Source organism: Sprattus sprattus (genome assembly GCF_963457725.1).
Source record: "Sprattus sprattus genome assembly, chromosome: 19".
NCBI lineage: Eukaryota > Metazoa > Chordata > Actinopteri > Clupeiformes > Clupeidae > Sprattus > Sprattus sprattus.
The window spans coordinates 22,976,385-23,000,001 of NC_137917.1; the positions used below are offsets into that span (position 1 = coordinate 22,976,385).

General features: G+C 44.5%; 1 protein-coding gene across 1 annotated transcript in view; it reads right to left on the reverse strand.

The window, feature by feature from the left end:
- Positions 1-2,810: 2,810 nt before the first annotated feature.
- Positions 2,811-23,617, reverse strand: part of plcl2 (phospholipase C like 2) — a 33,509-nt gene continuing 12,702 nt past the window's right edge. The window contains exons 2-6 of the mRNA XM_080857920.1: positions 14,421-16,907; positions 12,908-13,111; positions 8,974-9,049; positions 4,571-4,680; positions 2,811-3,061 (exon numbers count right to left, since the gene is read on the reverse strand). Coding sequence (XP_080714046.1) covers positions 2,837-3,061; positions 4,571-4,680; positions 8,974-9,049; positions 12,908-13,111; positions 14,421-16,907 — 3,102 coding nt within the window. The 3' untranslated portion in view covers positions 2,811-2,836. The remainder of the gene's footprint in view (positions 3,062-4,570; positions 4,681-8,973; positions 9,050-12,907; positions 13,112-14,420; positions 16,908-23,617) is intronic.

Sequence of the window (23,617 nt, forward strand, 5' to 3'; positions counted from 1 at the left end):
TGGGACCTGGCACGAAGTATGACCACTGTACGACACTCTAAATGTGATGTTATGTACACACTAGCATATACATACATACGTACATACACATACATCTTAGTTATTATTATTTTTATTATTATTATTATTATTAATAATATTAATAACGGACCACTTGAGACTTGGTTTTCAGTGACCACTGGAGCTCGGCAGAAACCAAGTATTTGAAGGAGGCTGGACACGCTGGACATGCTGTTCATGTCAAGACTGACAAAACCCAGACACTGTCCAGAGTCGTCTGCTCCAGGGGTGGCATTCTAATGGAATCCATTTTAGCCCCACTCTGTCAGCTCGTTAACCAGGAAAGCTTGTGTTATTGATATTTATAGCCTTGTAAACGTCAGACGAAAAAAGATGGTACGGCTGGGAGTTGTCCTCTGCAGAGCTGGCATATAGCTGTGTATATGGAATGTGTTTTACTGTAGTGAAACTGAAATTCACTCTGGGTATTGTACCAGCTTGTGAGTTTTTTTTGTTTTGTGTGGTGTACAACAACAACAACTGGTGTCACAAGAGTGGCGCTGAATGTGAGGCAAATGTGGTTTACTTTTTCATTGCCCTGCTTGGCATCAGAAATAGGAGTTCTGTGTTAGCGTAGACGCAGGAGTCACATTGGACCGCCGAGGCAATAGAGGTGCAACTGCTCTGAATGTCGGCACTGAGCTTCAACACCCCAATGAGCATTTGTTTGTGTGTATGTACAAGGAAGAAAGCTTTCCGTGTGTGTGTGTGTTTGTGTGTGTGTGTGTGTGTGTGTTGATGAGAGCACACATGCTGTCTGTGCCCTGACCCCTGCCCAGACGTCCCCAGGCTTTTTCCACTGTTCTCACCGACCTGGAATCTAATCAATAGTGATGCTGCTCTTCTGCTGCTGTGGCTGAGCGAAGCCTTCCCCCCCCCCCCCCCCCCCCCGACTCAAATCTCTCCTGCCAGAGAGACCTGTCTCCCTCCTGTGTAACGGCCCCGTAAATCATCTAGCAGTCTTCATTATGTACAGCACTCATCAGCCCACAGTCCAGCAAGAGAGCTGCTGTGTGTGTGTCTGTGTGTGTGTGTGTGTCATCAATCTGATGACCTTCAGGCAGAGCATACAAGCGAACATGTGTGTGTGTGTGTGCGTGTTTGTGTGTGTGGGAGCAAGGACATTGTGGTTAGAGAGACAACAGAATCAATCAGAGCCAATCTGAAGCCGTTACCTGGAAACACACTAAAGTGACCATAAAACCTAGTGCTCATGTTTTTATATACGTATATATAAATGTGCAACCTCTTTCAACAACGTGCAGCTTGCAGATGGTGTTGAATCTGTGGAGACAAGACACCACAGAGTTTTAGTTTTTTGGACATTGTTTATTTCGGAGCTCTTGGGTGTTAACAGATTAGAACAAAACCTGGTTGTCTGATTAAAAGCCAACCCCCCAGCAGTATAAACAGTTAACTACAGATATAAATACACCAATTGTCACAGCACTGAAATGTATTTTTTTTGTTTCTCCTTCTTTTTTTTTTTTCTTCTTCGACTTTTCCAGTTTCTGCTTCCGAGCAGTGAGAGTAAATGGAGGTAAGACACTGTTCACTATGGGCCCCACAGCAGGTCGCCACGGCAGACACACACACCCAAGGGAACCGGTAGGACGTGCAAGTCACAAGAATGGAACTAGAAGCAAACTGGACAGAGGAGGCATTTGGCGTTACAAGGTACGCTGAGCATCAGTGAGAGAGAGAAAGAAACAGAGAACAGATCCCCATTTTTCCCCGAACCCTTCCTCTTGCCTCTTTGGAGGCAAAATTGGAAACTTTAGCAACGAGGCACTATTGTTTTTCATTTTTCTTTTGTTTAACAGTATCAATAAATAGGGTTACTTTTATTTCCCCTCGGGAATGACTTAGAAGCATATACAACACCATATCACTCATAATCTTTAAGTATAGAGCATCTCCAGGGACCAACAGCAAATTGGAGAACCTTGTTTTAAAGCATTGAAGAGGCCCCAGCCTGGGCCCCTATTCACAATGGCTGCTGGTTGGGGGGTCTAGAAACTCTTGGCCATCTTTAACCCACACATTCTCCGATATCTGTTTCAACGGCTGAACAGATCGCTTCTTAATACCATCAAAGGTCAAGGGTCACTTAACGGAATAAACTTTTTCAAATATGTCCAGCCCCCGCACACTTCCTTGAGTCCTTCTGTACAGACAAAATAAAATATCCACTTTTTTTTCGGACAGCAATCTCTCTTTTATCAAAATAAAATCTTATCCAATAAAATGATGCACATTTCCAAAAAAGGTAACAGGTATCTCCATATACATATACATGTTATGTACACACACAGACAGACACACGCACGCAGACACACACACACACAGACAAACGCACACCCCCAGACTCTCATACTACTATGGCAGAAAGAACATGAAGTAGTTCATCATTTCATTTGTAAACAGCTCTCTCCTCACTCAGCTTTCTAGTACATTCACTGTTCCTGTTTGCCACCTCTCCCAAATCAAATCCCCTCTGTTTTGTGCTTTTTCCTCTCCCATGAAATCATCGATGCAAGGAGGGGGTTTCATGAGGACTCGGCTGTACACGCCACAGGCCCCCTCGCTCTGTGACGGATCCTGCTGCTTGCGGCCAGCAGCACTCCCACCTAACCTGGAATCGGCTTCCGAGGGGCTTAAGCGCTGGGTGGGCGGGTGGGAAGAGGGGTGGGGGGTGGGTGGGGGCACTGACACTGATGAATAAGAGGACAGAAGAGCACGCTCTCTCTTTCTCGCTTCTCCCGTCTCGCTCCCGTCAGTTCTCCTCGTCCGTGATGTCTTCCTCTCCGTGCGCCGCCTTCTCTGGGATGGCCTGCAGGCTGCGGGGGCCCCTGTTCTCGGAGCCCCTGGCCGAGCCCCCTCTGGAGCCCCCCCCCACGCCCCCGCCCTTACAGAGCTGGCTGGTGAGAGCGGCATAATGGATCTGCTTCAGGTTCTCCAACACCTCGCTGCGGGCGTGTTTCAGCAGGTCAGCCTGGCCCTGGACACGAGAGAGAGAGACAGAGAGAGAGAGAGATAGAGAGAGAGAATGAGAGAGAGAGAGAGAGGAAATAAAGAGCAGATGGTTAGAGAGGGACAAACAAAGAGACAGACAGACATGTACCGTGAAAGATGGCAAAGAGGCAGTAGAGAGAGACAGCAGAGGAACCAGACCCTCAGAAAGGGGGACGCATGAGAGAAAAAGAAAGAAAGAGACAGACAGACAGACAGACAGACAGACAGACAGACAGACAGACAGACAGAGAGACAGACAGACAGACAGACAGACAGACAGACAGACAGACAGTCAGACAGACAGACAGACAGACAGAGAGACAGACAGACAGACAGTCAGACAGACAGACAGAGAGACAGACAGACAGACAGACAGACAGACAGACAGACAGAGCACATAGCATTTGAGAGAAAGTGAGAGAAACGGTTGAGCAGCTGCTGGAACAGGCTGAGCCTGGAGGAGAGTGGTCAGAGGGGTTTGGTGTGAGATGCCACAGCAGGGTCACACACACACACACACACACACACTCACTCACACACCAGAGCTGATGCTCATCAAATCAGCAGGCTGTCAGGGCGATGGGAAGGCAAGTCTGCGGGCCTTTCTGTGCTGTCCTCCACAGCGACCCCCCCTCGCCGCCATGGTCACCGCTAGCAGGAGGCCAACAACATGTGCTAACGCGTGTGTTTGAGGACACACATGAGAGACGGCCACATTTGGCTGATGTTGTGTTCAGGGCTTGTCCTCTCGGTCTGCGACATTCCCATTATGCACCTCTGTTATTCAAGCTAACACAGCGCAGCAGCCATCGAAGGGCTGAGCGGGCGAGTCCACAGGCGGCTCATGATCCGCTCAGGTGACTTCTAGTTACTATTCAGGACTGCATGCGGGGCACTGAGGCGGGAGCTGAACGCGAGGCAGCAGGTCTATGGCCTGGAGGGGGCACTCAGAGGTGACGGGGCTCGGAGCAACCCGTGTGTAATTATCTCAGCGGCTCGCTCAGGAGGACACTCTATTATCTGGGGGGGCAGATTCATTCATTGTGGCAACAATGCGTAACGCGGCACACCACCCCAATCTTAATTACCACATGCAAATATCAACAAATAAATATGTTAAAGGGTCAGTGGCTGATAATTACCTCTACCGCTTTTGGAGAAGGGGAAAAAAGATCGAGAAAGGTGATGGTTTTTAAAAAGATTGACTGAGGCTGATTGATTGACAGCTTACTGGTATTCAATAACGGTCGTAAAAAAGATGAGTGATGGTGATATCAGTATGGATATATAGCGTAGCTATGTGAATTATCGAACAGTGTCAAACATCGGCCATTCTGTTAAACAATCAAAATGTTAAGTTTAATAATGGATTACCAATCGATATGCCGAGTTTAATAATGGGTTAACATGACAATGCGAACATTTGCCGAAACCACAGGCTGTCCGTTAATTAACACCGTTACGATATGGGAGGCCTGTGTGTGTGTGCGCATACCTTAAGGATGGTGATGTTCCAGGCGAAGCTCTCCACAGACTTGGGCAGCTTTCGGCCCTTTAATCCCTCCTTCACGGCCAGGTCGTGGAGGTTCTCGTGGAACTCCATTGCTAGAGGAATTACAAAAAGGGGGCAGAGTTATCCATTTGCCACCAGCGCCCCTTTGACACGGGAGACATTTCTACCCCATCTCTGCTCTAGAGGAGGATAAGGACCTTTCATCATGCACTGGTGATTACCTGCTGAGACCCCTTTGAAGGTCGGATTCAAAATTAAGATCAAAGCTTCATGGAAGAATCCTGTGAGGCCGCCGTGCTATGAACCATTTACACCCTTACGTGACCTTACCAAAGCCTGATCATGTGATGCTCAGCAAACTACTGTAACATGGGTAAGGTGAGAATGAGGCACATTTATTTATCTATCTTTCTGTTTGAGGTGCCAGATGAGGATGTCCTTATTGTGACACCTGGATCTGCTTTTGTCTTGCAGCGCTTGGATGTTTTGTGTCCAGACCGATACGGGTAAGGGATCTCGAGTGAAATTGAATAAGTCATTTCCTTCCTTAAGCACTGTGTTTGCAAATGAGGACTGTAAGTGGAATTGACACCTCAAGGAAACAGGTGTCCAAGACAACAAGAGCAGTGGTTGAAGAAAAAATAATAAGAAAGGGAGATAGAGAAAAGTGTGAAGAGAGAGAGAGAGAGAAAGAGAGAGAGAGAGAGAGAGAGAGATAGAGAGCGAGAGAGAGAGGGAGAGAGAGAGAGAGGAATGAGAATGTCCCCGTTACAGGGGTTAAGGCGTGGGCACGTCAGACAGACATAAAATCCTTTCAGACTGCATTAGCATCAACACATGGGACAGAGGGCGCATTTGGCACTAGCTAAGCTCTTGATTTTCCCCCCTCTGCTTCCTCTCTTTCCTTCTGGAAAAGACCCTCTTTCCATCCTGTTTTCAGTGAGACAGAGTTCCACACTTTCATCTAACAGGCTGCCGACGTTCATCAGGTTGCAGTGACTGCACAGAGAGTTGAAGTGGCAGCTTTGGCTGAGGCCTCTCTCTCCCATGAAGTGGCTTCATTTCTGGAACTGTGTGGACTGGGGGAATAGGATAGGGGGCAGAGTGCCACTGTTGTTTCTAATGACGCGTGACTTGTCCTGAAGATGGCATGCGATGGCACATGTACACAGCCTCCCTCCTCCTCCACACGGCAGCTGTTGCCTAGCAACATGCAGTGCTGTAGAGGTTTTGAGGGAAAGCACGTGCTGTTAGCCTGTGCTCAGCAGCCCTATAACAACCCAAGCCCCTCTGCCAGCGCCTGAGTGGTGGCAAGCGACAGGAACGCTGGCCCGTGCCCTTTGACGACCGCTTCAATCTGATACGCTCGAAACCTGTGGCTAATAACGTCCTTCTTCGAGGCCTCTCCTTTGTCCGAGTTTTAGATGCACCTACGATTCCCCTAATTCTTTAAGTGCTTTTAGGGCAAAGTTCTTATTAGCCGTGTATATTTTTTCCTGCATCCTGTTAGATATTTAACCATTTTGTTGTTTGCTGTTAACGGGATCTGATTAAATCATCATCACACATTTCTCGGTCTGAGTCACACGGTATAGGTTGATCTGCTCAGTGCACGGTTGCACGGACCTGATTTGTCAGCATTTGTTATTCATTGGTGGTCAGCTTTAAACACAGTGGCATGGCTTTGCTAATGCAATGAATGATTAGATAAGGTAAGTACGCTGTAAGAATTTAATCCCCTGGCAGAACAGGATATCGACATGGTGGTTAAAGGGGCTGGAATCTGTGCCGTCATCTGGGGCTGTTAGGCTTCCGGTTCTAAAATAGGTGTGTGCAATCGAAGGCTTGTGTGGATCTTTAATTGCTTAATGTGGTGCCTGTTTGCTCTCAGCAGCTCTCTCACACACACACACACTCTCTCTCTCCTTCCCTCTCTCTCTTTCCCTCTCTCTTTCTCTCTCCCTGTTACCCTCTTTCTCTCTCTCTCTCTCTCTCTCTCTCTCTTACACACACACACACACACAGTGCAAGGGAGAGAATGAGAGAAAGATGATACCTTGAGGCTTTTTTCCTCGGAGGGCAGTTTTGATGGATTATTCAGAACTTAGTATTTGCTGGGTTTCCATGGGGTACTGACCCACTTACAGTCCTGACAGTGAATGCCAACAGCTGGGCAGTAATCTGTAGCTGTCTCCTTTTACAAAGGGCAGCACAGATTTATCAACATCCTTCAGTGAGTTTATTGTTCCTTAAAAGTGGCAATTCAGAGATGTTACTTCTACAAAATGATTCACTTCCACAAATGAATTACTTTGGTACTTGATTGGTTGATGAACAGTTTCTCATGGAAACAAAAATTATCCGTCCAATATACATATATACTGTAACCTTTATTTATAACGCTTTACAACACTTTAATGCCACACACCTGAATTTTGGTCTAAGACTAACAAGCCAAACAGCCAATGGACATGCCTTGCATACAGGGTTACATCTGATTCTTATTTTTATATGTTTTCTGTCCTATGCACCAACCACACCAGGTTCATTTCCTGTATGTGTAAATATACTAAATATACTTCCTGTATGTGTAATATAATTCGGATTCTGAATCGGATTTAACATTTTTCTTTCACATTTATAATTTTTTCTTGCACAATGGCCAAGTCAATAGAGAGAGTGGGAAACTGCATAGGGAGTTTGATTTACAATGTGTGCTCGAGTCAAGACACATCCCATTTTCTTTGCCGTTGTGCCAGGACAACAGCGGATGAATATTTTATGCGGCCACTACCTGCAAATCAATAAATACTGAGCCTCATGAAAACAGGCTCAGCTTGCTTATCCAAGAGGCTTTGGAACCAAAAGACAGTGAGACCAGCAAAAAGGAACATTTGTGCCATTTTGAAAGCAGACACTTGAGACGACTGCTCATCCATATTCAGCTCCTATGCATCAAAGTCACACTTCTAGCTTCAGGTTGATATCTTGGTATGAATGGAAGTAAAATCCTCATTGTGATACAAGTATGGGATTGGCTGTGATGTAATGTATTTTTTTTAAATAAATGTCTGAAAATGTATGTCCGTACGTACGCATTAATTACTTTAGTGCATCCAGTGAATCCCTTGAAGCTAACCCCACACGCTAACTGTAAAGTCAAGGAGACTGAACCGTAAATTAATTCTGATATTTGGCCGAGCCAAGATTCTATCACCATGGAAAAGTGAGTCAACGCATCCATGCAGCTTGAGTAATGGACTGCCAGTCACAGTGGTCCGCTGACAAATAAAAACAAAATGAACACAGAAGCTGCAGATGATAAAATACAGTCAATACACTCAATGCAGTCTCAAGCTTTTCTCAATAATATTAAGACCTGTTTATTTTGCACAGACGCGTTTCGGCCTTAAGCCATCGTCAGTGTGTCTTAATATCATTGAGAAAAGCTTGAGAGTGCGGTTTTTATTCTACTCATAGTTAACAATCTTTTACTCACACCCGAAAACGCGTTTATATTTTTTTGAAGTAGACCGCGCCTATCCCTACTAATACACTCAATGCAGTCAGCGAATAGCCACACCACTAAGATTTCTACGGAACAGGAGGACAAACAAACCAAACCAAATGATCTGAGGGGTTGGGGTAAAACATGAATAAGTATATTGAGGTTCGAGATATCACCATATACACCATGTGCGCCATCACTGATATATCAGATACTATCACCATCAAGAATCAATTGTGTTGTAATTATTACTTTTACAGATGCGTAGAATCTAACAGGCTACTAGGGACACAAATTAATCGAAATCACCTTCATATGAAGTACTTTTTTAACTAAATCCTTTGTTCACCGTATCCCAGAATAACAACGTAAAATCTAAAGAGAATTTTTCACCCATCATCATTTATCACTGATACCTGAGTGTCATATTTTGAGGCAAATTCGATAACTATGGTAACCACAAAGAGAAAGAACTTTGACATTCAAAAACCAAGGCTAGATTGTGACCCTCTTAATTGAAGTGATAATCACGGTTTGAAACGTATTTCAAAGCAGAGCTTCACACAGGTTGAACAAAAAACAATGCATAATAATACTTACATAACAGGCAAGGGATAATTAGTTGTTCTCTTTTGATATTTCTCTGAACTCATTCATGTTTTAGCCCTTTTGAGACGTGTGAATTGCACCTGACATTCATCATCCCATGAACCATCACTCCCTTTCTGTCACACACAAACAGATGCACCCACACACACACACACACACACTCACAAACACTTTCTCTCTCACACACTCAGACACACACAGCACACACTCACAGTCACACTCACATTTACATTCACACACACACACACACACACACACACACACTCACCTGCTTTCTGAGTTAGGAGAATCCTCTCATAGACCCCTTCAGAATTTTCCAACAGGGTTCTGCAGGTCTGGATCATCTACAGAGACGACAGATAGGAAATAAACAGGAATTTCACAAGTTAGCGTAATCCATGGCATCTACTCCCAGAAAAGGGCCTGAGGTAATCATTGTTTCCCTATCAAGAATGAGAAAGACGAGCACGGTATTTCTAAAAGCTTAGTTCCTAGAAGTGTTCAGGAACATTAAAGGATGTTATCACAGAAAGACGTATTGTGGAGCTCACAAAATGGCAGCTAATTCATAATGACTTCAGAATCGACAGAGTTGACCTTGTACCAGATACGAGCTACCAACTATTCACTTACTCCTCCTGATTCTGCTTTAGAGGCAGAGATCTGTAATAACATCATAAATAAAAAGGAAACATTCGTCCCACAGCCCCCTCAGACAGAACTACACAGGGATGCATGTAAATAACTGTGGTCCTGTTATGAGATGACAGTTTGAGCTATGCTTTAGTTGGATCGCCTGGACTTTTACTGCCTTGTAAAAAAGAGCAGCATTTATCTGCCAAGGTTATTTTTCACTTTAATTGACTGCACACACTCTTGTTGACCTCCAGACGGTTTTAAGTTCCCATGGTGGCTCTTATCAGAGACCCAAAGGCCTTGGGAATACATTTACGCTACTTAAACCCCGAAAAATAACATCTCAAAATATGCCCTACTTCAACCAATCATGCAAAATTGGACCTCAGCAAAATAACGCAATCAAATGCAAATCAAATTCAATTTTGTCTGGCCAATCTCGCCTATCTGTGTCAGGCCAATTTATCAGTCCAGTGAGGATCCCCACCGTCTGCTTTCATTGGAGGTGTTCGTGTATAATCTAAAACGGGACAGGACTTCAGAGTGATCCTGACAAAGCTGACATGGTTGTTCGACTTAACATTTAATTAGTGCCACAGGTACGGCTCTTTATATACAGAATGTCAGTCTAATTGACTTATATATCCCCATAGTGACTGAAGAGTGCCAAAAGGTCATGTATTAAAAGGGCATGGTACCCTCAGTGTGTGACAAGAAAGAGAGAAAACCTGGATAAACTGAGTTATTGGAGTACATTTCTGTGTGTCAGCCTCATGCTGTATTGGAGCTGTGCCCAGTGGTATGGCAAATACATGAAATCAACAGATCAAGCTCACTTTCCAGTTGGCCTGGTCTAAGTCATGACTTCAGCGTCATTAGAAGCTCAGGTTGGCCTGGTCTAAGTCGTGATGACTTCAGCGTCTTAAGAGGCAGCAGGCTCAGGTTGGCCTGGTCTAAGTCGTGATGACTTCAGCGTCTTTAGAGGCAGCAGGCTTAGGTCGACAGCCATCACTTTATGGCTCTACTCTCCTCGGGGTTTACCAGACGTTACTGTGTTTGGTTCGGCAAGTGGATCTCAAATCATTAACATTTCTTTTGTGTTTATATGGCTCCATTAACAATTGACTTGGTCTCAATGTGCTTAAGAGAGCCCGAGGTCTAAACCCCCTGCAGCAAGCGCGTAAGGGGACAGTAAAAAAGGAAAAAGTCTTTTAACAGAAAAGAAACCTTGAGCAGAATGCAGCTCAAACAGGGCTAACCCATATCCCCGAGGCTGGCCCGGTAGGGCGAAAGAAAGAGGAGGGGGGGGGGGGGGGGGGGTAGGAGGGAAGGGCGGGAAAGCAAACAGGCAAACAGGCAGGCCTGTGACCCATGCAGTTTTACCATTCAGGTCAGAAGCCTTACACACTCTAGCTGTGAGACAGGAAGACACACTTGTGGGAGGGGGGGGGGGGGGGGGGGGGAGGGGCGGTGGTGAAGAGAAGAGGGAGTATGGCATCAGCTTTGCATGAAGGGGGCTGTTTGTGACATTCCACAGCTGCAGAGACACATTCAAGGCTGACATGCCCACTGTGATTACGCTACTAATGGGTGAAGAAATTACAGGCCTTGGTGGCTGACCCACCACAACGGGGGTATTTATAGTGCAAAGGCACACAGGGCCACAGGGCGGAGGATGTGAGCCCAGCAGCGTGCCTCCTCAGCTCAGCATGTGCTGGAGCAAGACGAACCAGTATCCCGTTACTGTGGGATCCGCCGCCTCACAAGAATGCAACGCGCTGTTTTGATGTAGCCTGTAGTTTCTCCAGAGCCAGGGTTGCACCAGGACAGGCTGTAATGTATGGGACAGGCCCTGATCATACTGCACAGGGGGGAGAGACACAAAAGCGAACTCGCTGGCTCCAGGGCCGTGGACTATGGTGGTATTCTTTTGATGTAGTTAGTGTCGCCGCCGTCCATTGTTCATAGCTAAATCCCATCAACAAAAGACTTGTTTCATGCTCGCGACCGTGTCTTGTCATTGTTAGCCAGTTGACTAATGATCCATCGGGGACTTTGAGACCACAATCCAGTTGGTTCCTATTGAAATGCAGAACAGTGGCGTGTCTCGAGTGTATATCCTCACAGTTATTTTATGGCTCAGGATCATGACTCGTGCATCTCTTTAAATGGGCATGCTATAGTATTCCATCTTGCGGTTCATGATTTATTGACAGTGTTGTGTAACTCACACAGTGAATCGGTCAATACATCTCACTGCCCTTCACAGTACTGCCTCTGTCTCTGATCTCTAAGTGACTCCCACTCACATCAGATTCTGACAGTTTCGCTGTAGTCTTCAAATGTGTTTGATTATCCTCATGAATTTACAACCATTTTTTTGATTACAGCATTATAAATTGATGGAGTGACGTATATACTCACTGACTAACAAACTAATCACATAGTGTACAAAGATAATAGAGCATTAATGTGAGGTGGCTTTGTAGTTAAACACTGCCTCTTATATGGGAGACAAATCCCCCCTACTGAACAATTAACTGATTTTTTTTTTTTTTAATTTAGACATCCCTTTAGTTTCTGAACACAGCGTGCCTTTTCCATTCTCCAGAAAGATCCATTATGACCACATTAAGTAAATGGAATTCAGAACTATGCTAATGGCATTCTGTGTCAGGCAGTAGTTCTCTAACCTCCGCTGTTTCACTGTTAAAGCAATATGCACCCATTTGTCACCCTCACACTCCTCCCTGTGGATCACATCATGTGCTTAATACAAAACACATTGTTGAAGGGAAATGTCAAAGTGTGCATATTTTAGGTTAAATTATAATGCATTATAATTGCAAATGACTCAACTTTGGATGAGATATTTAAAGAATGAGCTATCTACTCTCCGGACCTTAGCACAAAATGGACCTGTCGGTTAGCGTGATGTCGCTCTCAGGTTTTTTTAGTTTTGTTTCAAATAAATACAATAAAACACACTGCACTCCATCAAATGTAGCTTTTGTACGGGAAAATAGCTTAATATTGTCAAGAGGCATGTCAATGTTAATGGCGTAAGCATTTAGGCAGGATAAATCCATATTGGATTGGCTAAAATGATACCTTACGTAACTACAGTCTACTGTGCAAACAGCATCTGTATTTTTTAACACAACATCATTCCTCTTATCCAACACCCAGTATGTTCAAAATAATCAAAAATCTGGCAAAGCACCACCTTTGATCCCTTGTCAAAGAGCTTAGACAACAAAGAACGGTAAAAACCTGAATCTGCTATGGTCTGTTGTATCTTATGAAAGCACAAACCCACGTGTCAAGCATACTTTATAAATCAGTTCTGTGCTAACAAGCAGAAGCCTCAGCAGGGTCACCCTCTGTGTCATTACTGTTATGGAAATACAATAACCACTGTTGGACATACAATTCAAATTAGGATTGTTGATTCTTCTCCTGAGGCGATGCTGTTACTCATAAAAGTGTGTGTATACTATGCAGTGATGTGACCTAGTGACGTGTTCTGTTTGAGTGTTTTGAGGTTAACTGGATAAGCTTCTCACCGTGTCGTAGGCCATGACCACCTTCTTCAGGACCTCGGGAAGAACCCCCTGGGGCTCCATGGAGGGATACTGGTCTTTCAGGTTGAACAGCAGGACGGGAGTGTTGTCGGGCCCCGTCAGGCGAGATGACAGAGCCAGTATGCACTGCTTGAGGTTGGCCACTGCCGACAGACCACAGAGCTCTTTGAAGGACACTATTGCATTCTGCAGGGTCAAAGACAGAGAATATTGTGCAGTGTCATTGTAGTGTTATTGAGACATAAATAAATATGTTTAAAGTTCACTACATTTACCATAGGGCAGTTTTGTTCATTTAGAATTATTTAGACACTCTACTATGTTGTAAATTCACCAGCTTCCGCAAACGCAGCATCTTTGATCTCTAAATCAACAAGAGCTCTAACAGGAAGTGGTTTGCACATGTGTTGCCTGTGAACCCATCGACAATACACTTGATGTGACTAAGTCTGTCCACTGAGTTGCCTGTTATAATCCACAACGGCAACACAAGCACATGCTTGCACACATATGCAGGCAGCCAAATGTACAAACTCCATAAACAATGGCAAGGATAAACAGTGAAGGACAAAACGCCCAAGACGTGTATTAAGTCTCATGGTTGGCGGTTTGTTTTTGAATGGAAAATGCAATGTAAACAAAGCTAGGAAAATAAACTCTGATAGACAATGTGTTATGAAATACCAAAACACAGCAACCAGGTCAGGAAACAGACACCAAGGGAACTGGGATTGCCCTGAGGAACTCGCTGAATGTTTGAGGGATTTCAAAAGAACTAGATCTCGAATGAATGTTGTATGTGACGGAGCTAATATAAAAGGTATTAGAACTCGGTATTCTGTTTTGGAAGAGTAAGAGGAGAAAGCAATATCTTTGGGCTTCCATAGCGAAGGTAGGAGAACAACAGCATATCCTAGTTTCCCCTTGTTTTCCCAGTCTCTCCGCATATTAAGATGGTAACCCTGCCATCCTTTAGACAGCTTAATCTTTATAAATGTATTACCTACAGGTACTTGCAGGCATACCAGGCCGTGTTATATAAGAGGTTTACTATTTTAAATATGAAAAGGAATTCTGATAAGCTGCTGGGAGCTACCTGTGGTTCTGAACAGAGCCCCACTTCGAATTGGTCGGTGTGGGATCTTACCAAGGTACCATTCTGCTTTGAAGTCTCCTTCAGTTCTGTCTTGCCAGTTGCACAACATCAAGGGATTAGGTTATTTCAACTCTGATTAAATCTAGCCAAGGGGTTTTGTTTTGCCTTGCCAAAAGGGGTTTCCACCACAGATGCACAGGGTCTTTTGAAGTAGACGTGGCTGTGATCTATGCTTGACACTGAGGTCATTTTCATAAAGAAGAAAGACACCGTGCCTTCCGATAATTCCAAAATAAGAGGATCATTCACCTCTCCTAACAATGATTCTGTATGATCATGGTTTGAAACGACCCCATCTTTCAAAAAAGTAATGAGGATACTTAGTATGTAAATCTTTACCTGCAGGTTCTCTCTGAGGTCTGTAGCTTCTCTCAGCGGCAGAGTAGCAGTCTTGAAGACATCATCCACTGCTTTTATGACCAGTATCCTCATGGTGGCATACTCTCGACTCCTCTTAGCCTTTCTTACTGACAGGCCTCTCTTGTGGGGCTTGCCCCCACCTCGCCGATTGGTTATGGCCACATGCACAAACAGCCAGGCATGGGGGAGGACCTCTCCTGTAAGAGACTGCAGTGGAATGTGCCGGTAGCCAGGCTGCAGGCATTCAAACGGAATGGTGTATTGGCCAATGAACTCGTCCCCAATGTAGTCATCATCCAATACCACGAACCGTACCATTGCCAGCTCCGGGAGGTTGATCTGGAACTCAAAACTCTCGTCGAAAAGGGGGTTCTCCCCGTTCTGATTGACGGTTTTAGTCCTTTGCTCAGCGCAGTCTGCCGGAATGCCATGTATCTCCACATATATGTACGGGTCCACGACGTCCCCCTTGGAACCCGATCCCTTAGGTTTAGGGAAGTTCTGTCCACTGATGATCTTTATGTGCAAGAGTTGGGGCGATACACCGGGCACTGAATCTTTAGTATTGGCACTGAAATAAGACACCTCTTCCCTCATAATCGCTGGCCGCAAAACATAGCCACAGTTACCATTCTGTCTGAACCAGCCAATGTTCAGGTCCATCATTAGACCAGGGGTTTGGTAATTCATGGCCACTATCTGGCAGCCACACTTCCAGAAGTCCTGAGGGTTCATATTGCTGGAGTCTATACGCATTGGACTAGGGTACACCCGAGACAGAAACTTCTTGTTGTAGTTGACAAAGTCACCAGGGAAGTCCGTGGCACATCGGCCAGCAAAGACTTCATTGAAGGAGCAAAGCTCCCAATGCTTCTGGTTCTGAAACGCAGCGGGGAAGTCTTTGAACTCAATGGATTTACACAAAGTCACCAGGTCCGACAGGTCTTTGGTGAGCTGAAGCTTCTTGGGCAGGGCGACTGTTTGCTGCTCACCATCGCTAATGCTCATTCTCTGGGACATCTCCGCCCCTTCGTCCTCGTCCGTCACTTCGCCCTCTGAACTAGTGCACGACGGGGGCAACTTTTTACCCTTCAGAAGGATTCTGCCTACCAGGGCTGAGGGAGAGGGTAGGTAACTGTCCTCAGGTTTGGGGGAATCTGTGTAGAGTTTATCTCCCAGTATTTTTTTGAGGTGTTGAAACATGACCCTCTGTTGCTTTAAGGAACAGTGGTTTTCCAAACAGAGTATCAGAGGGTACTCTGAAGCGACAAATGCGTATTTGTTAACGACGTCTATGACACTGCGGAAGACGATCTGTGAGGTCATTGTATGGCCTGTGTAAATGACCGGCTCGTTGTCGGGCCCGTCCCAAACATCCAGCTCAACACTCCGGCAGCCCATCTTTAGAGCGCGGATATAACCTGTGATGTCAGAGGGCCCTCTGAATTGATCCTCAATCAGGTAGGTATTATGGGATGCATTAATGTAGTAGTGAGACAGTGGCTGGTTCATATCTTGCCAAACAGTCTTTTGTTCTTGTTCAAAAATGTGGCAGTCGGGCGACATGAGGTAATTGGTGAATCCGTCGAGTGAGAGCCAGCCTTTTTGTTGCCCCTCTTTGGAGGGTTCATAGTTCTGTATGACCTCCAGACTGGTGTCTTCACTCACTTGGGCCATGCCTTGCTCTGCCTCCAGAAACATCATTAAATCTTTAGTATCTAGGAATTCCTTGTTGCTAGAGAACTGGACAAGCAAAAAGTATATTTCTGGTCTCGTGCAAAGGTCGTGAAAAACCTCAGTGAACTCTTCCAGACTCACTTCACATCCAATCTTTTCATTTAATTTGTTCAATTCTTTGAACTTCAGCTCGATCTTCACATTTTTGAGTCCAGGGTTTAAGTTTTTGATCAGCTGCACAGCAGTACACAAACCTATGTGTTTACTGCCATTGACATCAGCTTCCTGAAAGAGTTCGCTCAGCCAGGATGTGCGCAAGTTGTTCTGGCTGCTTTCGATCATGTCCAGGGTGTGTTTCCCATATGAGATCAGATACCTAAGCCCAGTCACCCAAATATTGGCCACGTCTGCAGAATTTGCTACCAAGTCCAAGGATTCATAGCTCTCTCCATAGATGATCGAGAATGCACAATCCTCCGATATCTGATCGGAAACACCGTTGGTTCTGAAGGTGTCCGTGTTCTTGCCAGTTCGCACCTCTTTGATGGATTTTATGTCGATCTTGGCCTTGTCGGACTCCTTCTTGGAGGGCTCCCATCGGAGGGACTGCATGTCGGCGTCCAGGAGGAAGTAGCGGTGGTACACGCGAGAGTTGGACCGCACCTTCCTCAACTCAGACCCTTCTACCATCGCGTTGATGCAGTCGCTGGCGCTGCTGATCTTCTTCTCCGTCGGCATGCTGCTGAAGGAGACGGTCTTCTTCCTCTCCTTGCGCTGCCTGGTGCCGTCCTGAAAAAGAGCAAGAGGTCAAACAGTCACCACAGATGTACACCAGATGATAAATGGAAATTATGTTCTGATATACTTTTGTCTTGCATGTTGTAACTGCATGAATGTCTTGACTGCATAAATGGTGTCAATAAAAAATTGATCACAAAAAAAAAAACAGTCACCACAGATGACACTACCGAATAACAATGTATACAGTAAAACATGATTTAATGTGGCATGATGTTGTGGAGTCTGATCGCTGGAGGTAAAATGCCAAATATAAACAATCTTGCCGGTAACTATAAAATAATGTTTAAATGAGGAAAACATGAAGTGTCTTTATATACTGTGACTATTGTTTATGTTTCGATATGCTCACTAAGGGAGATAATTTTATTTCTGCAATGTATCATTAGTGGGATGCTCTTAGCACTTGTTAACTAATAACTCTTATGATTCATTATTTGAAGATGTCACAAAGGACCAATATATACATTTCTACCATTTACACATAGCTCAAAGCATATTGATGGAGCAGAATGTCCCTAATTTAGAAAGCCTATGTGTAAAAACCACCACTCCAACAGGAAATGGTACGGCCTCTGTGTCAGTTTCAGTTTGTGTAGAGCTACCATGTGGTGTAGACATACTTTTCATCATATTTTTTTTTTCATTACGTGCTCCCTTTTCAAAGGCCCAGAGTAAGGAAAACACCAAACTTAATGTGGCTCAATTAAGAAAACAATCACACAATTTCCGTAACGTGAACACACTTAAACTCTTGACTTGACAACATTGCCCAAGGAGAATGTCACTCTCTTTATAGTGCAGCCAAAATAAGAAATGCTATGCGGTCGGACAACATGTCATCATGAGATTTTCCTTTTTTGGGTGAAACGACAGTTTAAACTAGTATTTTTAGTCTTTTAGGCTTGCAATTCAAATCAAAACATTTTTAAGACCCAAAAACACAACTTACTTCTCTGATAAACAAAGGACTCCCTTTGGATGGATACAAATGCAGTTATGTGTGAAAACAATGAGGCTACATTAAGCTTGGGGCAGCAGTACTGTGCAGATTTGCTATATGAGGTGAAAAAATGCTCTTTGGGTGAAAAAAAAAGAAGCCACTCAGTGAACTATGCTGTGTATGATCTGTTCTGAGAAGAGCATTGCACTGATGCACGCACGCCGTACTCTGTAAGAGCCTCTTTTGAGTCCTCACATTAGGGCTGTGCAATTAATTGAATTTTGATCGCGATATCAATTTTTGGGCCAAACGATCTCCAAACTCATATAATTGACTTGAAATGATTAATTTCCGTAATTCAGTCTTTCCCCCAAAAGCATTCAACGCGGCGAGAGGGAGTTAAATCTTAAACTGGCGTGTGACTTATATGCGACTAGCCGGAGGCGGGACATGCCAGTGAGCCGCCAATCAGCAGCATCGACCGTTGACAGATGTTCATGACAGCACAGGCTCTAGCCAATCAGATCACGATTTTGGTCACGTCTCAAAAGCGAAGCAAAAAAAAATAAAGATGGGTGACCAAACTCCGTAGATGGTCTCATTTGCACCTAAAAGTTGGTTGTTTTTACCTTATATTTTTATAAAGTTACCGAGAAATAAGCACTGCACAATGTCAAATCCCCATTATTGTAACTCAAAATAATGTCTGAGAGGATTTGCGAGGTGTCTGAGCTGTCTATCATTCACTTTGAATGGGGATCCGTCAACCTTGACGGTTCAACGCATTCCAACGCATATAGCGTGTACACAACAAATACAATTTTTAACAGAAATTTCAAAGTTCTCAGTAAATCAATGCATCATGTTTTCAAACTCAGAATTAATCGTTTGAATAGTCGTGATTTCAATATTGACCAAAATAATCGTGATTATGATTTTTCCCATAATCGAGCAGCCCTACCTCACATGCTTTTTGGCCAAGCTAGGCACATCCCAACCAGCACATACAATTGGCCAATCAAACAGAATTGGTGTAATTCTGTTGCAGTGACGCACCCTATAGTCTTGTTCTCAGTGCTGAGACCCAACGAGAGGCCCAGTAAGATTCAGCTGCATTATTGCCGCCAGCAGCATATTGTATTGTGGTGTGGAAAACAATTGTGGTTGTCATCAGTGCTGCTGTCACTTCCCAGAACATTCACAAGTGGAGCCACCCATTTTCCACAGAAGATACCTCAACTACTATGAGTGGGAAACAAGAGGAAGCAAGATGTGGACTGAATGAAACAGTGTGATTTTGCATGCTCCGAGGACCTTTCTAAACTACCATATATAGACTTATGAGAGGCATATTACAGTTAAAATGTTATAATGAAATACAAATGCAAAATAAGCATTGCATACAAAAAGGATGTGCCCACTCTTTAACGTTGCTGAATGGTTTGACAGTCATAGTAGGCCTAACATTTCAAGACATGAAATACCAATGTTTCCAATTCCTAACACATTCCACAGGTTTATTTTACTCCCTTATGTCATTAGAATCAGTACAGCATTCACAATAGTGCAGAACAAGATCCTTATGTAAAGTCTGATGAAACAGAACATATAGGTGATTCGAACCAACACAATATTGTTAGATGTCGGTGAGTTGATATATTCAAACTAGCTTCCTGTTCTATTCAATGGGATTTAATCAAGGTATTCATTCACTGTGATTAAATCAGGTTCAATCATCCACTCAAAAATAGTACCTACCTCTAGACACACCCATTCCCTCCCATATCCCAGATGCAACTGTTTACTGCATAAAAGACGTGAACTCCTGCCAGTATGTTGAAACAACCGTTCGTGCAACATGCGATCGGACTGTCCTGTGACGCTGAAATAAACCTATTTTTACTGTTGGACACTTTCCCGAGTTTTCCTGATTATCTACAAACCTGACCTTGGATCCAGGACTGAGACAGACTCTTTCAATATCAACATTGTGCCTACTCTACAGTCTGTCTTACTGCAGCACAGCTGATGAAGCACAGACTCTGCAGGGCTGCAGTGAACAGGGAGGTTAAGCTGGGGCTCTGGAATGATGAGGACTGCATCCGTCAAGAGATGACAAATGCTCGTCTGTGACTTTAACAGGGACACAGTTTGTTGTGGCTGCTCTCTGACTCATCTTCCCATTGCCATGGCTTGAGAGATACGGATGCCCCCCTCTCTAGGAGTGACTGCATCGCTTCACTTAGGGTGCCTGTCACAAGGCATTATGGGTAGGCTCTAGGCTGTGATGATTTTCCCCCGGAGCATCTAGCCTACACATCCCATCATGTTAGCCTGCTGCCCCCATGATATTTCCCAAGACATTTCCCACTGTACTTGTGCCGCCCCACCGGATCCACCACCTCACCTTCGCTCACGTGGGCGGATGTCACAAACCTTTACAGCCAGCGCATGCTTCGTGTAGCCGGTGTAAAACACTCTCAACAAAGACCCTGTGGTCCCTCCAGTGCTGTCATTGTGACACGGTTCCACTAACCATTGTGCACTTCCCGAGACTTAACACGAACGTCTTTGCACTTTAGTCCAGGGGGTGATTGGAGGTCAATTGGAAAAATCAGTCATGGAGCGTTAACAGAAAAGATTGCTTCCTGTGAGCACGACCACAGTGTAAGGGGATTGGTTGAGTATTTTCAGGACTCGACTCTTTGGAGGAGTAGGCTAATGCATAAGAGATTCCCTTTTTGCTCTGTTGACATTGTGCTTCATGTGTGCCAGCGTGATGGTGGACAAACATTGACTCATTTTAAACAGATTTTTAGATTACGTTAATGCTTTTGATTTGATGCAATTCATTGTGGGATTACAGCTTCAACAGGTAGGCATACTAGCCATCAGCTAGAGTGCAACCCTGTTCCACTCAGTCATATCATAGTGTAGATCTAGTGAGAGTAATCTTTAAAAATTACAGGGAAACGAAACAATTCAGTGAGAAAAACATCTGAGGCCCAGATCAATCATTTGCATATCCTATGATCTTTGTGGTGATTCTTCTGTGGAAAACCGGTGCTTTATTTCACTGGGGACACATTCGGCACCTCGTCACAGCCCGGGCTAACACCCCCTCGTTTCCAGTCCTCATTCAACTACTTCTTAGGTTTTAATGAGGACTGAAAAAAACACACAATAGTGCTCTCCATGGAGTCGTTAACAGTCAAGCCACACGGCCCCATGACTGAACATTACATAAGTGCCCAGTCTGGAAGAGAGAGAGAGAGAGAGAAAGATAGAGGGGGAGAGAGAGAGGGTGAGGGGGAGAGAGAGAGGGCGAGAGGAAGAGAGAGAGAGGGAGAAAGAGGGTGAGGGGGAGAGAGAGAGGAGAGAGGGGGAGAGAGAGAGAGAGGAAGAGAGAGAGAGAGGGGGGAGAGAGAGAGAGGGGGAGAGAGAGAGAGAGCGAGACAGAGAGAGGGGGAGAGAGAGAGAGGAGAGTGAGTGATGGAGAGACAGGAAGAGAGAGAGGGAGAGAGGAAGAGAGAGAGAGGGGGGGAGAGGAAGAGGGAGAGAGAGAGGGCGAGAGAGAGAGAGAGAAAGAGAGAGAGAGGAGGAGCTTGTTCTCAGTGGTGCCCCAGGGGCTAATGCCTCGTCGGTTTGCAGGCTGTTGATCACAAATATTAGAGTTGAAAAAGCCTCCATTTACATTTAGCAGACGCTTTTGTCCCAAGTGAAGCATTTATACATCAGGAGCAGGTTTTTAGGGGTTCAGTGTCTTGTTCAAGGTCACTTATACACTTGGTAAGGTGGAGTGGGGAATTGAACTAGCAACCTTCCCATTACTAAACAACTCCTCTACCCCCTGGCCTGTACCACTGACTACCTTCAAGACATCCATGATTATATCACACGTAATCCAAATGTGAGATTTCACTTTGTTATATGATTCAAGGTCCTCACCCTGTTGCAATGGTTCTCACTAATGTGACTTTTGGATACAGCCTCTAGGCATGTGTCTCGCATCTCTCCAGTCTTAAGTGTCAGTCACATTTAGTCCTTTTGGCATTCAGGAAATGATTGACAAGTGGTAAACAATACAGACAGCAATGGAAATAACCACAGGTGATGAACAAAACAATCTAATGAATGCTTTTGGCAAGATCATTCATTCTCTGAAAATATCTTTTGCCATATCAGTTTGTTGATTTGATTTCAAATGTAGCCACTGCTCTCTGGACTGTGAGCCTACTTGAACTAATATTAGACTGGAGACTGACTGGAGTTGAGCTGAAATAAAATAGCCTAGATTCTGAAAGAAAAAAAGCAGCACAAAAAAGGTCACTGGTACACTGACTTCCATTTAAATAGACTTCTCAAGAGACTTACCTAAAAAAAAATCTAAATGTGTGATTGAAGTTAATCACTTTGATCTGAAAAAAAAAAGTCTTTACTGGAGTTAAGGTCTCAGATGGGTCAACTTTTAGGTGTGGCTCTATGCAATATGAAATGACTAAGGTTCCTGTTGTATGAACGTGTCCTCCAGACAACACGCTTAGGTTCAGGATTTCCTTTTTACCAGTGCCCCCCCTCCCCCCCCCCCCACCCCCCACCCCCCAACCCGACCTCCTCAACCTCCAGGACAAGAAAACAATGCTGTAAAAATCCCCACCCCGCCTTAACAGTAGTTTTATTATTTCCTGAAGTCTATTTTCATACTCTTATGTAATAACCTTTAGAAAAGGTTCAGAGATTTTCTTCTCTGTCTCTCTTCCAATGCATATGATTTAATTAAGGTTTGGCAGCTACGTCTTGTTACGACCTCTGCAGACCTTCCTAATGTCAAAACCTTACATGCCCTGTGGAATTAAGAGTAAGGTTGATGAAACAGCACAACAATGTTGCCAAATCCACACACAGATTGAAACGAAGATAAACAGCAATGTTTTCAAGATAAGCTCAGAGCTTCTGTAACGGTTTGCCAATTGCATTGGTAGGTCATACCATAATGGCCAAGTTGATAGCACCATCAGAACAGAAGACCAGCCAAGTGAAACTAACATGGATTATTATTACTAACTCGGCTATTGGAAGATCCATGATGAATTCATTATGCCTCATGTAGCAGTTCTACCAATTATCAGGCCCGCACACCACTAACACCTCACGAGGGAATCTCACCTTTCATTTTCTGTGGCTTGCTAACAGGATGTCTAGTCAGAGGTCACAGTAAGACAGTGCTCTTGAAAGCAGGCTCTCCATCCCTGAGCATATAGAGCACACTGGATATAAAAAAAAATTATTTTATTTTTTTAAAGATTTGTTTTTGGCCTTTTATGCCTTTAATGGATAGATTAGTGAGGAGTAGGACAGGAAATGATAGGGAGAAGAGGTGGGGAGTGGACAGGAGAAATGGCATCGGGCCGGATTCGTGACCTCCTTGTGCTTCAAGCCTGAATGTGGTTGAGGCTACTGTGTGAGCTACAGTGCCCCCCAACACACTGGATACAATTCTGAAAAGGTGGGTCTGCCTACTGAGGTACGGCCGCTTAATCCCCCAAAGACCTGTTGACAGACAGACAGCAGAGATGTCCCCCCCCCCCCTCAGTTCTGTCTGCATTTCATCCTGGTGTGTCTGATAAGGGACTCTAAACTGTACTGTTTCAATCCGATTATTAATATCCTAATGGATTGCCGGCTCTTTTTTATTTCTGGCTCACTGGACCCTTCAGAACTGCCAATCCTTTCCGGGAACTTAGGGGCTGACTTCTAA